Below are 16018 nucleotides of genomic sequence, written 5' to 3'. Positions count from 1 at the left end.
ATCCTGTTGTCTTCACCTTCAGAACAGATCCAGAATCTGACTGCGTCTCACCACCTTTGCCACCCATGTCTGGCCCAAGCCACTACGCTTGTCCATTTAGATTTGTGCAACACCCTCTCCTCTGGTCTCTCTCTTGCCTTCTCCATCCTGCCAGAGGGATCTTTTTAAACCCCAAGTCAGATCCAGTCACCCTCCTGCTCAGAACCCTCAAGGCCCCCGTCTCAACTCAGAAGAAAGGCCAGTCTTTACCACGCTCGGCCTCCAGGCTCTTGTGATCTCCCCACAAACTCCCTCTCTCATCCCTCTCCCTTCCCCTCATTCCCTCTGCTCCAGCCACTCTGGCCTGTGGATGTTCCTTAAACTCACCAGGCACATGTCTACCTCAGGGCCTTTGTATTGGCTGTTCCTCTGCTTAGAACACTCTTCCTGAAAGATGCAAAGTCTCTGCTTCTTCACTTTCTTCAGGTCTCAGCTCAGGCATCAACATCCCAGACCACCACCCTCCTCCGCCATACCCTGGGGCTCCCTGGCCCCCTGGTCTTGTTCCATTTTTCTCCTTTGCACTTACCCCTATCTGACGTGGTATATATTTGCTTGCTGGCCTGAATTCCCAATAGCCAGGGTTTCTCGCCTTCGGTATTATTGAGATTCAGGGCTGGGTAATGATATTTTCTAGAGACTGTGTTGTGCATTGTAAGATGTTTAGCAGCATCCCTGGCTTCTGTCTAGATGCCAGTAGCATCCCTCCAGTTGGGACAATAAAAAATGACTCCTTGGGACTTCCCTGGTGTTCCAGTGGTTAAGACTCCACACGTCCACTGCAGGGGGCGCAGGTTTGATCCTGGGGAACTAAGATCCCGCAGGACTCACGGTGCGGCCAAAAAAAAAAAAAAGACTCCAGACATTGCCAAATGTCATGTCCCCTGGGGGCAGCATTGCCCCTAGTGGAGAACTCCAGCCCTAGGAGACTGCGAGCTCCATTTGGGCAGGGTCATTGTCTTATTCCCTACTGTATCCCCTGAGCCTGGAAAGCTCCTGGCCCACAGATGCTGCTCAATGGGTTTTGCTGAACGAAAGAATGAATGAATGCACGCATGAATGAGTGAATGAGACTCAGCTAAGTGAAGAATCTGGCTCAGGGCAACGCAGGGGGGGTGATGCGATTCTGCCTGGAGCCAAAGCCCACCTGCTCCCCACATTCACCCAGCCTTCCCCAGAAGTCATACCATCCCAGGCCTGGGAGATCCCTGGAAATCAGCAAGCCTTTTTGTGGGTGGGTACACCGAGGCCCAGGGAGTCTCAGAGAGAGTGTGTGGCAGGCCTTGGACCCTTCTTCCAGTTCTTTTTGCTGCAGTGCCCTGAGGAGTCGTTGGAGCAGTCTGAGAGTTGGGTATGATGTCAAGAAATGAGGATGGAAGGAGGGCATGATGGGAAGAAGGCACAGCCTAGACAAAGTTACTGAGCTGGGAGAGCTCAAGATGTGTTTGGAGAATACAAAGGACTCTGCCGGGCCTGGAGGGAGGTTTAGGGTTAGAGGGACAGTGAAGACTGGAGAGAAAGTATCAGAAATGGGGTAGAGGCCTGGCCTGGAAAGCGATGGAGCTGCCCCTGGAAGGCTGGCCTCCATCATGGGGGTCACGGGGAAGAGGCGTGATGAGAGATCCCTGTGGCTGGTATGCGGTGGGTGGAGGGGGGACTGAAGGCCAGGGACCAGTCAGGAGGTTGCTGCAATAGTCTGGGAGAGGGGAGGGAGCTGGCTGTAGATCTGGGTAGCAAGGCGGGGCAGGCTGGGGAAGGCAGCCGCTAGAGGCTCTTCAGGGGCGGGCGGGGGCTGGCTGGAGCCTGGTCCAAGGGTGTGGCGGTCCCAGTCATGATTCAGGCAATGGCCAGTGCTGGGGCGTCTGAGGGGAGGCTGCAGGCCGTCTGGCGAGTGGGTGGGTCAGATCAGAGGTCAGGACTACAGCCTCAGTGGGGGTGAGGCATTGGGGGGCAGGCAGGAGGAGGAGGGTCAAAGGCCAAATTCCAGATGGCCTGGCTGGGCAAGTGGAGGGAAGCCTGAGCCAGGAGGCGGGCGGTAGTGGGGAGGAGTGGGACACCCTGACCCCAACAAGACTAAGGGTTTGGTAGGTAGAGAATGAGACTTGGAGATGCACCTGGGTGCCCAGTTTGGGTGGGCATCTAGCACTCACTTACCCCCCACCCCCAGGGCCATCCATGTTGGGAGAGGTGAGGTGGAGGCTGCCTAAGGTTTCCTTGGTGGCGCAGTGGTTAAGAATCCACCTGCCAATGCAGGGGACACAGGTTCGAACCCTGGTCCAGGAAAATCCCACATGTCGCGGAGCAGCTAAGCCCGTGCACCACAACTACTGAGCCTGAGCTCTAGAGCCCGCGAGCCACAACTGCTGAGCCCACGTGCCACAACTACTGAAGCCTGGGCGCCTAGAGCCCGTGCTCTGCAACAAGAGAAGCCACTGCAATGAGAAGCCCGCGCACCACAACGAAGAGTAGCCCCCGCTCACCGCAACTAGAGAAAGCCCATGCAAAGCAATGAAGACCTAACCCAGCCAAAAATAAACAAATGAATGAATTAATTAATTAAAAAAAAAAAGAATTTCCTACCCTCGTCAGGAGAAGGTATATAGTGGGCACAGCATCATGGATTTGGGGGTGAGGGGATAGAGGGGGGCTTGCTGTGGTCTTCATGCCAGTCCCGTTCAGCCTGACTCATCTTGGTTCCCCCATAGCACAGAGAAGATGCTAACTGATGCAATAAATGCTTGGAGGATGGGGGGATGGATGGATAGATGGATGGGTGGACGGATGGATAGATGGATGGATTTAGGAATGAGTAAGTGGATGGATGGATAGATGGCTAAGTAGATGGGTGTGTGGATGAGAAAATGTTTAGATGCGTGGTTGGGTACAGGGAATCAGGCAGAAATGCTAATTTATAATTAGCTGCCACCGTGATGGATGGCACACTCAGAATGTAACCCTATGGATCTTAGGAGTGCAGCCCAGGAGGACGGGACAGCTTGGGTCACCATCAGCAGGCAGCATGCGTGATGCTTCCCGGTTACCACGCAGCCTGTTTTCTCCGCTGGGGCCTGAGGCCAATGTGTCTCCCTGGCTGGGGTGGGGACAGCTCAGGACACCAGGCGTGGCTGACTCACATTGGGAGTCAGGAGGCTGGGGTTCCCTGCTCTGATCATGGCCCTTCTGGGGAGAGCTCACCTCAGGAGGGCCATGGAAACAGAAGCCCACTTCCCCAGAAGGAACGTTGTCTTCCAGCTACTGGGACAAGCCAGACGGTGATTCTGGATGCAGTATGTGGGCCTGTTGGTGTTGGGGTGAAGGCGGCTTGCAGAGGGGCTGGCCCTCAGAGGGCCCAGTGGAGCAGCCAGCATGGGGGAGCCGAGTGTGATTGGGGGGCGCCCCCCCGGGCAGGAGTCCTAGAGAGCATTGGCATGAGGGCCGCTGAGCCAGCACATTGCTTTGTGTACAAATCACCTCCTTTCCTCCTTTCTCTTTTGTCCCCATCCCCCCACCTCTCTCCATTTCTAAATTCTTCCCAAACCACCCCAGCCTTCAGGCTTCAGGAGGAAGGGCCAACGGGTGGGCGGGAGGCGCCTGGTCTTGGGTGGGAGAGGTCCCAGGGCAGGAGTGGGGAGGGAGGGGAATCTGGGAAGGAGGGGGTTGATTGCGGCCCCCTCCCCTGCCCCACGTGCTGTGCCACACCCTGTGTGCTTCTGGATGGGAGAGACCCACAGGAGGGGTGTGTTGCTGGACCAGACAGGGTGGGAGAGAGAGGCTTGGAGAAGGTGGGACCCAGGATGAAGGGTTGTCTTCCAGGCCTGGCCCCTGGGGTAAAGGATTCTGACAGCTGGAGGGGGCTGAGGTGGGGCAGAGGTGTCTTTGTCATACAGAGGGACTGTGTGTTTGTGGATGTACCTTGGTGTCTGTGCATGACCGTGTGTGTGTGTGTGTGTGTGTTTGTGTGTGCGTGTGCGCACGCTTGTGAAAGCCTGGCACTGCTGTGGGTGTGCACAGCTGGGTGACGTGTGTGTCCTCGAGGGCCCGCACGTGTGCCCACAGCTGTGAGGGGAGAAGCATATGTCTGCCCCTGGATTGCCCAACCTGGGCCCAGCTGGAGCCCCAGTCTCTCTCCTGGCAGATGCCTGACCTGAACATCTGGCCACATCTGCCCAGGGGGCCATGAATCCTGGAGCTCCCATCAGAGCTAGAGGGGCCCGGCCCTTCCGCTCAGTGTTCACACGGCCCAGAGAGGGACGAGGCTTGCCCTAGGTCACACAGGCAGAGGCAGAGCGGGGACTCTACCCGAGCCTGGGGATCCCAGGACAGGTGCTCTCCCGGCCCTCACTGTTCTTGTCCTCCCTCTGGAGCCCTTTGCCCGTGCAGCTCCATGGAGCGTCCCTGAAGCTGGTCCTGCCTTGGCCCTGCCATGTGCTCCAGGGACGTCCCGGATGGCCCTTCTCGGGCCACAGCTTCCTCATCTGTGTGAAGGGCACCTATGCGAGTGGACTCTGATCCCTGTGGCATCTGGCAAAGGCCTGCCACCCAGGGTGACCCACTCTTCCCCGTTTGCTGAGGACTTGCCTGGTCTCAGCACTGCAAGTGCCGTGTCCCTGGAGCCCCCTCAGCCCCGGGCAAACAAAGATGGTTGGTCACCCTGTCTTCAGGGACATTTCTCTTTCCACCACATCCTTTCCATTGCTACCCTGGTCTCCGCCCCTGCCGTCTCCACTGGCACCTGGAACTTTCCCCTTCTCTTCCTGCCCATTCACATTCCCCGGGGACCTCCGTGTCTCACTGTCCCTCCCTCTGACTGCAGGGTCTCTTCCTCCCTGTTCCTCTCTTCCCTCTCTGTCGGGGTCTCTAGCTCCCCTGTCTGTCTCTGGGGTCCCTCTTTCTCCTCTCCTGTCCCCAGCATTGTCACCTTGTTGGTTTCTGGGGTCTCTCTGTTCTCTGCCCTCTTCTGTTTCCCCTCTCTCCATCTCTGGTGTCTCACCCGCTCTGTCTCCCTGGTCCTGTCCCCGGGTCTCTGGCTCGCTACCTTCCCTGGGTGGTCCAGGCCTCCCTCGCTCCTCTCCCCCAGCTCGCACCCCCAGTGCTGGCTGGGGTGGGAGCCAGGTCTGGGGGCTGTGACCAGGCCGGGAAGGGGAACGCAAGCAGACATGGTATTTATGTTAGGACTTCAAAGTGGAGCAGAGCCCGAGGCGGGGGTGGTGAGGGCTGTCAGGGGTGGGAGGGGTGGGAAGATGGCGGGCAGAAGCCAGACTGAGGTCAGCTCAGGCCCCTCCCTGGTGAGGGTCTCCTTGGTGACACACACCTCCCCCGTGGGGACACTGAGACCCAGAGTAGGAACAGAGTGGGCTATTTTGGTGCAGAGTTCCAAGAAAGGCACTTCCTGCACCCCCGCCCTGTCCCCTCCTTTCTTTCTTTCTGTCACCCTGCAGGAGCAGCTGTGTCCTCTGAGCATCAGCCCGGCCTGGGAGGCAGGGGCTCCGGGGGCAGCAGGAGCAGAGGGCTGCATCTCAGCAGAAAAACATCCCTGGCGCTGGGACAGGAGCGCGTTCTCAGCTCTCTGGCAGAGGTCTTGCCTGGCAGGGCAGCGAGGGTCTGTAACCCTGTCGGCCCCAACTGGGCCAGGCTGGTCCAGCCCCTCGAGGCCTCTGGGGGCCACTCGGGCTGCCTGCCCCAGGGCCCAAGGGGCCAAGATGGCCGTGAAGGTCACCCCACCCCTGCCCCCCCACCCTTGGCCTAACCCCTGCTAAAGACACCCAGCTGCTGGGGCCGGGAAGGCACGGGGTCAGGGGCCCAGGCCATGGGCGGGGTGGGCAGGAGGGACTGATTGTCTCATCCTGCGACTCAGATCTGTGTCCTAAGCCCCTCCCAGGAGCCAGACCCAGCAGACACCCCTTCAGCCTGGGCCACCCCCTCGGGAAGCCCCCCTCCCAGACCAGAGGCTTGCTCTGGACCCAAGACCCTCTGGTCTGAAGCCCACCCAGGCCTCCAAAGCCCCTGCCCCTGGACCAGTCCCCCCCCCCCCTTCCCCAGGCACTTCCCGTGAATCACTCAGGCTGGAATCTGATGAGCTCAGGCCTCCCCACCCAGTGCTGCCGGCCTCTGCCTTCTGCCTGGCCAGTGGGGTCACCACGCCCCCAAGAGGGTCTTCTCAGCAACTCCCAGCCCCCAGCAGGGTCCACCATGGGGTGAGGTAGCTGAGTGGTGGCAGGGATAGGCCACGGCAGGGGGTGAGATTAGTCAGGAGAAGGACTTGGACCTCTTTTGCATCATCAAAAATGTATGTGTGTCCTTATGTTGTATGTGTATCTCTGTGTGTGTCTGCACTTGTCTCTGAGTTTGTGTGTGTGTGTCTGCACTTCCATGCCTGGGCAGCGTGGGAAGCAGCAGGCACGTCCGAGAGGGGGCCTTGGGTGTGTCAGCGGCAGTCCTGCAAGGGTAGGTGTAAGCGTGCCATGGGAGTCCTTGTGGAGCAGGTCACCACATGTCTCTGTGTTGACCTGTCTCCATGTATGTGCGTCAGGGTGTCACATTCTGAACCCGAGAGGGAGAGTGTGAGGGAATATCTCTGAGTTTGCAGATCTAGGGATGTCTGCGTCAGGGTGTGGGTCAGAGGAGGGGCCAATGTGTGTCACTGTCCCATCCTGCAGGGCATGAATGGCTAACAGTGTCAGGGTGTCCTAACACTCTGGGTGTTCCTGTTAAGGGTGGCGGTGCTCAGGCTTCACTGTAGGTGACCCTGGCAGGGCAGGGTGTCACACAGCCTGTGTGCAAATGTGAGTCAGGGTGTTTGCGTGTTAAGCTGTGGGCATGAAGGCGGTCACAAGGCCATGGCGGGGAGTTAACTGCTTGGTGTTGAAGTTGAGTCAGGGCGTTTGCGTGTTAAGTTGTGGGCATGAAGGCGGTCACAAGGCCATGGCGGGGAGTTAACTGCTTGGTGTTGAAATTGAGTCAGGGTGTTGTGGGTCTCAATGACCGCTTTCCTCACCACCCTGGCAGGGTCCTGTCTCAGGCCACCCCACAGGCCTGGCTCCTGAGTCTGCCTGGCCAGAGAGCCCTGGGGGGAAGAGGCCGCTCTCTCATTCCCTTCCCAACCTCCATTAGCAGGATCCCCATTCGCAGGACGGTCCCAGGGCCCTTCCTGGCACCAGGCCCTGCACAGGTCCTCTGAATGCCCTGGGTCCCCGGGTGGCCTCAGGAGAGAAGGGAACCTGGCATGTGACTGGGAGTGGGGCACGCCCGCCCCCTGGTGGCAGCAATGGAGGATGTGCCGCCCCATGTCCCAAGCCATGGGATGAACAGTTAGGCTGAGTCTTCAATCACTCCACATATATTAACTACATGCCAGTTCCGGGCCAGGCATTGTTCTAGGCCCCCAAGATTCAGCAGGGAACAAGGCCGACTTGGCTCTGGCCGTCTAGTGAGGAAGACAGACAATAAACAAACTCACACAGGGAACTACTGTGAGGTGATAAGCACAACATTTCCAAGTGAGGAAATGACTCTGCTGCTCCTCCAGAGATCCAAGCGTCAGGGTTCCAGCCCTGCCCTGCAGCAGTGGATGCTGGAAATGGCACGGCACCTCTCAGAGCCCTGACTTCCTCTTCCAGAAGGCCAAAGGTGGAAGGCAGTAGTGGGAGTGGGGGGGGGGGCAGTACAGAGTCCGAGCGCACAGTAGGCTGTTACTGCCCAGATCACAGCTGTCTCCCTCTGGCTGGGGCTGCGGATGCTGGGTCTATACGGACACAACAGATTGCTGAGTGGATGAGTAGACAACTCCTTCTGTTTTGGAGGATTGCAGAATCCGAAGCTCCACGGAACCTGGTGTCTGAGTCCTCTGCCCTGTAACAAGCCACTTTGCCTGAGCAAGCCTCAGTTTCCTCATCTATAAAATGGGGACAATAAGATCAGTTCTAGACCAGCCTGTCATTGCCTGCCCGGCCTGGAGCCCCAACCCCTGTCTCATGACCCTTGGTCATGCTGATTTATCTGGCCGGGACCCCTAACCCATCAGAATTTCTTCAGAAGGTAAACCAGAAGATTCAGGGAGCAGGCAGGGCCTGGCAGTGCTCCAATGAGCCACTGCTGGGGGCACGCTGAATTCTCAAAGCCAGGAATTAGGACTGAGCATGGGAAGGAGGTGGGAAGGGCTTGCAGAGGCCCCCTCGCAGGGGCCCAGAAGCCTCAGCCAGCCCTAGTTCCCATGAGACCAGCTCTTCATCCGGCCCTGGGGTTCTCTGAACACCCCCTGCAACCATTCCAGGTCCTTCCTCTGAGACTGAACTTGAGACATCCTGTGTTTGGTTCCCAGAACCCAGCCCTCCCTTAACCTCCCACCCCACTGCCCTTCCCTCTTAGTTATCAAACTCCAATTAGTGGACAACATTTATTGTGCGCCTGTGGCATGCCCAGCACTGTACAGGGCACTCGGGTGGGTGCGGGACTGGGGGGGGACATACAAAAGAGTGAAGGGAGACTCCCCACCAGCGAGAAGCTTGTGGGGGGCGGGTAGAAGTGGGGGAAGTTAGAGCTGCTGATGGCCTAGTGAGAAATTTGGGAGCCCTGCAACCTGGGCTGTATCTGGAGGGTCTGAAATCCCAATGTCCAGGATTTCTACCTTCCAGCTGTCATGTCTGATATATGAGCTGATGTCCCTTTGTGCTCAGTGTCTGAGGGAGCACCTCAGAGACTGGCTAGGGTCCTCCTTCCACCAGGGGCTAGTTCCTTCCCAGGGAGTGGTCCCCTGAGGCTGGCCTCATTCAGACCCCTGACTCCCAAGACAGCTGAGGGCCAGAGGTCTTGGCCCTGGCACTGTCCCCAAGTTGCCTGGCAGCTGCCAGACTGCAAACCCCGTGACCACCTACACTGCTGCTGCCCTGGAGCTGCGTTCGTCCATCAGGTCACCCTCTCGGCAGCTTCCTGGGCCATGTGCACCCCCTTGTGGTTGTTGCTGGTATTTTCTTTGCTCATTTGTGGCCTGATCTGGGCCTCCCTTTGGGGTCTACCGGACCTTGAGGGTTAATTTCCTGGTGGTTTAGAACACAAGGAGTAGCTGGAACCTGACCCCTGGTTTGGGTGTGGGGATCCCAATGGCCTCCTGTGTGGTGTCTTAGGAGTCACTTTCCCAAGCCTCAGTGGGTAAAAAGCCAGGCCCTGTGTCCCGTAAAGCTCTTGTGAGGTCCAAGAGAGTCAAGTGCAGAGAAGATGATTTCCGAATCCTCACCTCACTTCAGAAGCCTGTCTCCTCTGTCCCATTCCCTTGGGACATCACAGTGCCTGGGAGGACTTCCCATCTTGGGGAAAGACCAGAATGTGGGTGTTCTCTCAGCTGGACCCGACCCAGTCCCCAGGGCTGCCTGGAGAGCCTCTCCCTTCTGTGAGAGTGAAGAACAGACCCTTGGAGAGGTGTGTGTATGTGTGTTGCTAGCATCCAACCTCCTTCCCTCCCCTTTCCCCTAGTCTGAGCTCTGCTTTGCCACAAAACCATCCATTCTGACCCATGGAAGACTTCTGGGAGAAGGTAGGGCAGCAGTAGCACCCCGACTTCACAGATGAGGACACTGAGGTTTGGAGGTGCTTGGCCTCCAGGTGGTCTGGGCAGCACTGGGCCCCGACATCTTGCTGCCTCCCCAAATCCTCCTGACACCCAGGAGTGGGTGAGCCTTTCAGGGCCTTGAAGTCCCACCCTCCACTGCCAGAGGTCGGGCCCCTGTTGGATTTGTCCCCTGTTGGGCACACTCACCACTGCGGGATGGCTGGCCTCCAGCTGGGGGCGAAGGATGAGAGGCCAAGGGGCCTTGGGCCCTTCGTCTGGGGCCCCCCCAAAACCCCCTGGGCTTTACTCCAGTGCCCAGATGTGGCCAGTCCAGGCACCTCCCAGCAGGTGTGATCAGAGGGCTAGACAGTCAGAGGAGGTGGCAGACACGGAGCGGCCCGGGGTGGGGAAGACTAGGGGGCTGTGCCTTGGCCAGTGGGGTGGATGGCTCTGAAAGGCCTTCCCCCCAGGCTCAGTTTTCTGCCCCAAATGGCCCTTCTGCCCACTCCCAGCTACTCCTCTGCTGCCTGGCTTCCCTCAGCCTCTGGCCCCCTTGGCTGGGCAGGGCCTCCCCTGGCCTGGTCCTCGCCCCCCTCGGCCATCGTCTCAGACTCTCCCCTGCTGTCCCTGGGACTGGCTTTGACCTTGGGGTCCCCATCTCCCCGGCCCCCGTTCTCCTGCTCCCTGCCCTCTGCCTCTGGCCTCCCACTGCCCTCCTCTGGGGCAGCCCCCGGGGAGGTGCCCTGGGTCTCGCGCCACTCTGTCCGGCGATAGATGAGGTAGCCGGTGGTGGGGAGCTGGTGGGCCAGGGCTCCGGGGGGCAGGCGGTGGTAGTCCTCCTCCTTGTATAGGAAGAGGCTGAAAGTGTCAGGCTGGGTCACCCGGAACTTGGTGGCACAGAGCTTATTCAGCATGGCAATCGAGGCCCCTGGGGGCACGGCTAGCGTCTTGGAGGTACAGCCACTGCTGGGGTCCTGATAGGCTACGCGGAGGAGGTGCTGTGCAGGAGAAGCAAAATCAAGAACTCAGTCCTGCCTGGTGCGAATCTGGCCGCAAAGCTTGAGGTCTCAGTAGAAGCTCTGCAGGAACAGGGCTGGGATGGTACATATCCAGTGGTAGAACCAGTGGCAAAAGCTTTTTGAATAAGGTGAGCTCTGAGCAGGGGCTCTGAGGAAGGGAGGGATGTGCTAGCGGGTCACAGCTGCAGGCTGGAAGGACGCCCCAGCAGGCCTCTACAGCCTAACAATCCTACTCAGGTAGAGCTTACTCTGCGCCCTCAGTACTTGTCCTGAATTAACCCATTTCACCCAAATATCAACCCCAGGAGGTAGATACTATTACCCCATTTTATAGACAAGAAAATTGAGGCACAAAGAGGTTATATAACTTGCCCAAGCTCCCAGAGCCAAAAAGCAGCAGAGCCAGCATTTGGATCCAGGATCTGGCTATCAAATCTGGACTCTTAGCCAAGGCTAGAAAGGGTCCCTTGACTGGATGGAAGGAGGGTGAAGGGCAGAGATGCTGTTTGGCTCTGAGGACACCACGCCTGAGCCCAGATGGGAGGGTATGGGGGTCACGGCCTGGAAGCCTGAGTCCAGTTGGGGGCCAGAAGCCAGGATCTGCCTGTGTCCCTTTCCCTCCCCATGTCATGTCTCAGTTTCCTCATCTGTAAAATGGGGATAATAATGATCCCACTTCAGAGTTTCTGTGAAGATTCAAGGCTGAGCCGCCAGAGCACTGAGCACAGTGCCGGCTCGTGGAACGCAGCCTCCAGAAAGGCTGGCTCGGACGTGTGTTACGCACGGGGCGCTGTTTCTGTCGTGGGGTAATGCAGGACTGGCCTTTCCCCTTCCCCCTCCTTTCCTGGGTCTCATTGGGCAAAGGAAAGGACTGCGCCAGACAATGCCAGACTCCCCCCAGGGTTGGCCAGTCCTGTTACCTGGAAGCTGTGGGTGGCGGGCAGGCGGCGCTGCTCCCAGAGGCTGAGGGAGGACTGCAGCTCCTGCGAGGGGCTCAGCGGGAGGGTGTGGGCCTCGTTCAGGCCACTCAGCAGGACCAGGCTGGCCGAGAGGCTGGTCAGGTAGTAGCCGCCTGGGACACAAGGGGAGGAACGCGGCTCAGGCTGGGCGTGAGTGACCTGCTCCTTCCGCCTCCTCTGCTCAGTCAGGGCGCCCCAGCCCCACCCAGACAGAAGGGGCGTGTGTGGGGTTCCTCACCCTCTCCAGTGAGCAAGGCAGGCTCCAGCAGCTCTGACATGTACTCGGCCTCCAGCAGCAGCTCAGGAAGGTCGCACTGGGCCAGGACGAGGCTCAGCAGTGGGAGGAATTCATCGGCCCCTGCACCCTCCCCTGTGGTGGTGGAGGAGGAAGCTTCAGGCTCCTCTGGGACCCCAGGGTCAGAATCCACTACTTATCTTAGACAAGGACCCTCCCCTCCGCCTGCCAGGCCTTGGGCACTGTGGTCTCTATGGCAACCAGGGGGCAAGGCCTGGGGAGTGGATGCTCTGCTTTCTGGGCCACAGTTTTACCATCTGTGAAATGGGAGGGTTGGACCCTTTTTTTTTTTTCCCCCCTCCCTGCTGTGCCATTCCTGGAGCCTCTGCCTGGTGGCCTGCCTCTGACTTGGCAGGAGCCAGTGGGAGGTGGTGGGAGGGGGCATACCTGCCTGGGTCCTCAAGGCTGTGTAGAGCAGCTTGCAGGCCTGCAGGAGCCGCTTGACCTGGGCGCTGGGTGAGTAGGCACGAAGTAGCTGCAGTAGCTTCTGGCGCACCTGTTCCATCTCTACTGGGGAGGGCAGGCTTAAGTGGGACCCGAAGGCTCTGGGGCCCTGGGCCCGGGCCAGGCAGAGGCCTTCAGCCAGGCGGCCCAGGGAGCCGTTGGTGGAAAGACGGCGCCGCAGGCGGGCCACCAGGATGGGCCGGAGAGGCTTGAGCACGGAGCGATGCAACGACTTCTCCAGGACGCATTCTGCGGGGGAGAGGTAGGCTGGGGTCAGGGGAACCAGGGGGGCAGAGTCCCTGGGAGGACGGGCATGATCAGGAGAGGAGAGGGATGAAAAAGAGGAGGAACCTTGGGACTTCCCTGGTGGCACAGTGGTTAAGAATCCACCTGCCAATGCAGGGGACACAGGTTCGATCCCTGGTCCGGGAAGATCCCACGTGCCGCGGAGCAACTAAGCCCTTGTGCCACAACTGCTGAGCCTGTGCGCCACAACTACTGAAGCCCGTAAGCCTAGAGCCCGTGCTCCACAACAAGAGAAGCCACCACAATGAGAAGCCTGCTCACCACAACAAAGAGAAGCCCCTGCTCGCCGCAGCTACAGAAAGCCTGCATGCAGCAACGAAGACCCAACGCGGCCATAAATAAAATAAATAATAAATTTAAAAAAAGATTTGGAAACTTGGTGACAGGGAGGCAGGCGGTGGACAGAATTTGCTTGAATGGTGGTGAGACAAGGTGGGTTTGTAAAGCCGCAGAACAGACTGAGAGATAGGCTGGCAGTGTGGGGAGGCAGAGAGAGTGGAATGGGGAGATAGTGCTGAACCGGCAGAGCCCCGGGCTGGAGTCTCACCCAGCCTTTCTGGTGGCAGCAGCTTCTCCGGGCCCAGCTCCGCGCTCAGCATGGCTCGGGCCCGGCTCAGCGCCTCGCGGATACCCTGCAGCTCCTGGGTCTCAGGGCCGGCCCGCACCTGGGTCAGTAGGTCCTGCACCAGCTGGCCCACGGCTGTGTGTCGGTCCTGCATCAGCGCTGCGGCTGCCCGGCCCACCTGCCGCTCGGGCGCCAGCAGGGAGCAGAAGGCAGCGCTCATGGACCGAAGCAGCGGCCGCCGGCGGCCCAGGCGGGGTGAGGTTGCTGGGCTCCCCTGGGACCCTGGCACCCCCTCCTCCTCTGAGCTGCTGGGGGAGCCGCAATCCACCTCCTGGAGGGAAGGCAGTGGCGGGAGGCTGGGGCCGGTGCCCCCTGGCACACGGTACCCCACTGAGCTCTCCCTCCGCAGCAGCTGGCGAGAGGGCAACCTTTCTGTCTGGTTGGGGGCTGTCCCTGGCAGCACTGGGACTGGGGGAGGCGGCACAGCTGGTGGAGACAGGGGGCTGGAGGTCTCTGTGGACACACGCACTTTGAAGCTTCTCTTGAATTTCTCCCGCTTGGTGGGGCCCAGGTCCCCTGGGAACAAGGGGTTGAAGAAACACAAGGCAGCTCCAGTGCCCTGGTCCAGCTCTTGTGGGGACCGGGGCTTCAGCCTGGGCAGCAGTGGGCCTTCAGATGGGCCTGGCTGAGCCTTGGTGTTGAGGGAGGAGCTCCAGAACTCTAGGGAAGAGAAACAGGTTGGGGCCTCAGGGGGTTCAGGGAGGGAGCCCAACCGAGGGAAAGGCACAGGCTTCAGGCTGTGTGCCCATGCCTTCCCTTTCCCTCTTGGCCTCAGCTTGTCCATCTGAGCAACGGGTAGCAGGGGAGCCCTTACCAATGCCCAGATGGGAGATGGCTTCCAGCTCCTTGCGGGTGGCTGCCTGGCAGATGGCTCTGGGGAGCTGAAGCGGGAGGAGAAGAATGTCCCTGAGGCCGGAGAGGGGAGCAAAAAGTCAGGAGTGAGGAAAGCTCCGGGCTGTGGGCACTGAGAGCGTCTGTGTGGGAGGAGGACAGGGTATCCCAGGGAGCAGGGCCCCATGGACAGCAGGTGCCCTGCAGGCAGGCTCACCGGGTGTGGCAGTAGGCACAGATGAGCTGGACCAGGTCCAGGAACACAAGCTCTGAGCCCTCCAAGGAGACGCCTGAGAGACGGGAAGTGAGGTTGTTCTCTGGGGAACCCCGGTGCCCTGCCTTGATGGCTTCCAGCCCCTCCCTCCAGGCCGGTCCCTCTCACCCCCAGGGCTCTCCTGGATGTAGTGGCTGGAGACGAAGGAGGGGCCACTGGCCTCGGGCAGCCGCATGCACAAGGCTTGGCACTGGCGAGTGTTAGATTTCCGTACCAGGAATGTCTGCGAGTGGACAGGGGTCGGAGGCTCAGGACCTCCGTGTCCAGCCCCGCTCCCTCCCACCCTCGGCCACCAGCCCCAGGGGTGGGGGAAGACTCACCCCGGGGGGCTCGGTCCTCAGCACGTGCAGCGCGGCCGCGGCGTTGGCCCGCAGCTGCAGCCACACGGGCCGGGTAAGCAGCAGGCGCTCCCGCAGGCTCACGGTGCGACCGGGCTGCTGAGGCCCACCTGCTCGTGCCCCGCCGGCATCAGGCACATCGTACAGCGGGTCCTGCGCTGGCCTGGGGGCAGGCGCCAGACCTGAGCAGGGGGCCAGGGGCTGGGAACCTTGCCCAACCCTCTCCCCCTCCTTGCCCCAGGACAGACCCAGTTCTGTGGTCCCCCCGCCCCTGCCCCACCAGGTTGCCCTTCCAACTTCACTAACTTTTCTCTCTCCAGGTGCCCAGGTGCGAAGCTGGTTGGGCTGGGGGCTCCGAGAAGGCCTGCTCCAGACTCTCCAGGGGCTTCCATGGCTGGGAGCTCCTTCGGTATCTCCGGGGACTCAGGAAGAGAATCCAGCCCCCAAGGCAAGAGCACTCACATTCCCAGTGGTGAGTAACACTTCCTGAGGGCGGTTCGCCCTGTCACAGCCGCCAGTTAACTCTTGTGTGTCCACTCAGCCCGGGCAGTGCCTGCTTCCTCTGTTCTGGGCCCAGCCTCTGGGGGCAGGGATCGTCTCCATGCAAGTGGCCCTCCGAGGGCCCCAGCTGTGGGGCTACCACCTCCACACAGTGCGTCCTAAAGCCTTGCCAGCCTCCTCGAATCATACAGGTGGGCAGGAAGGGGTTAAAGCAGGGCCTATCTAGGTCCCCACAGGCCTCGCCTTTGGGGCATCTTTAAGTCTGTGGTCAACTGCTCATCTGTCCACGGTCTTGAGCTCAGCCTTGTGGGAGAGCGCCCCCTACAGGTCACCGATGACGCATTCCTGAGCTAAACTTGCGTTTTGGGATTTCAGGTTGCCGTGGAGAAAGGATGCTGTGTCTCCATGGAAACTAACCTCTTTGCTTAACTGAGGTTCTGGGGGTGGTTCTAACAGTCAGCGCTAAACAGGGGGGAGTCTGGCTGTGAGGTCGTCAGAACATGGCGCTGCTGCCAGCTGCCTCCCACGCACACAGGCTCTGCCAGCCTGCCTTGCCAATCTGCCAAGTGACTGGGGCAGGTGCAGACATGATCCAGTCTCCAAGCACCGAGTACCCAGTCCCCGTCCCCACCCAAGGCCACGTGCTCTGCCTGTACCACATGTTGCTTCAGACGTTGCTCACCAGCACCAGGCAGTCCAGGGCCCAGCCCCCCAACCTCTGGGGAGCAGGCAAGTGGGAGAACCCCCCTTCCTCAGCCTATACCCCAAGTCAGAGTGGGTAGGCTCCCGCTAGGCAGTGAGAAGAGGTACCAGGGACCCCAGAAGAGACTGCCTGTCACAAGCACT

The 16018-nt window shown here is 59.8% G+C and overlaps 1 protein-coding gene across 3 annotated transcripts; it reads right to left on the bottom strand.

The window, feature by feature from the left end:
• Positions 1-8417: 8417 nt before the first annotated feature.
• RIN1 (Ras and Rab interactor 1) lies at positions 8418-15937 on the bottom strand. 3 transcript variants are annotated; one of them, XM_004264405.3, is made up of 10 exons: positions 14978-15937; positions 14654-14834; positions 14442-14556; positions 14277-14349; positions 14043-14134; positions 13151-13888; positions 12241-12546; positions 11797-11928; positions 11520-11671; positions 8418-10578 (listed from the first exon to the last, which is right to left on the bottom strand). In XM_004264405.3, the coding sequence occupies exons 1-10, from the start codon at positions 15061-15063 to the stop codon at positions 10093-10095; spliced, it is 2361 nt and encodes a 786-aa protein (XP_004264453.1). In that variant the 5' UTR covers positions 15064-15937; the 3' UTR covers positions 8418-10092. The 3 variants fall into 3 exon arrangements, with proteins under 3 accessions (XP_004264453.1, XP_033273037.1, XP_033273039.1); XM_033417146.2 differs by having other exon boundaries at positions 14654-14824; XM_033417148.2 differs by having other exon boundaries at positions 14654-14853; positions 14978-15168.
• Positions 15938-16018: the final 81 nt, after the last annotated feature.

Source organism: Orcinus orca, chromosome 8 (genome assembly GCF_937001465.1).
Source record: "Orcinus orca chromosome 8, mOrcOrc1.1, whole genome shotgun sequence".
Lineage (NCBI taxonomy): Eukaryota > Metazoa > Chordata > Mammalia > Artiodactyla > Delphinidae > Orcinus > Orcinus orca.
Note: the sequence above shows the minus strand (reverse complement) of the source record. Positions and strands in the feature narration are given on the sequence as shown.

What these genes read in the sequence shown, in the direction of transcription:
- RIN1 (XM_004264405.3), bottom strand. Translation starts at nt 15,063, where the DNA reads ATGGAAGCCCCTGGAGAGTCTGGAGCAGGCCTTCTCGGAGCCCCCAGC. An exon ending in CATCTCCCATCTGGGCATTG is followed by an intron (nt 13,889 to 14,042) that starts GTAAGGGCTCCC and finishes TCTCTTCCCTAG; the next exon opens with AGTTCTGGAGCTCCTCCCTC. An exon ending in TGCCTTGCTCACTGGAGAGG is followed by an intron (nt 11,672 to 11,796) that starts GTGAGGAACCCC and finishes CTTGTGTCCCAG; the next exon opens with GCGGCTACTACCTGACCAGC.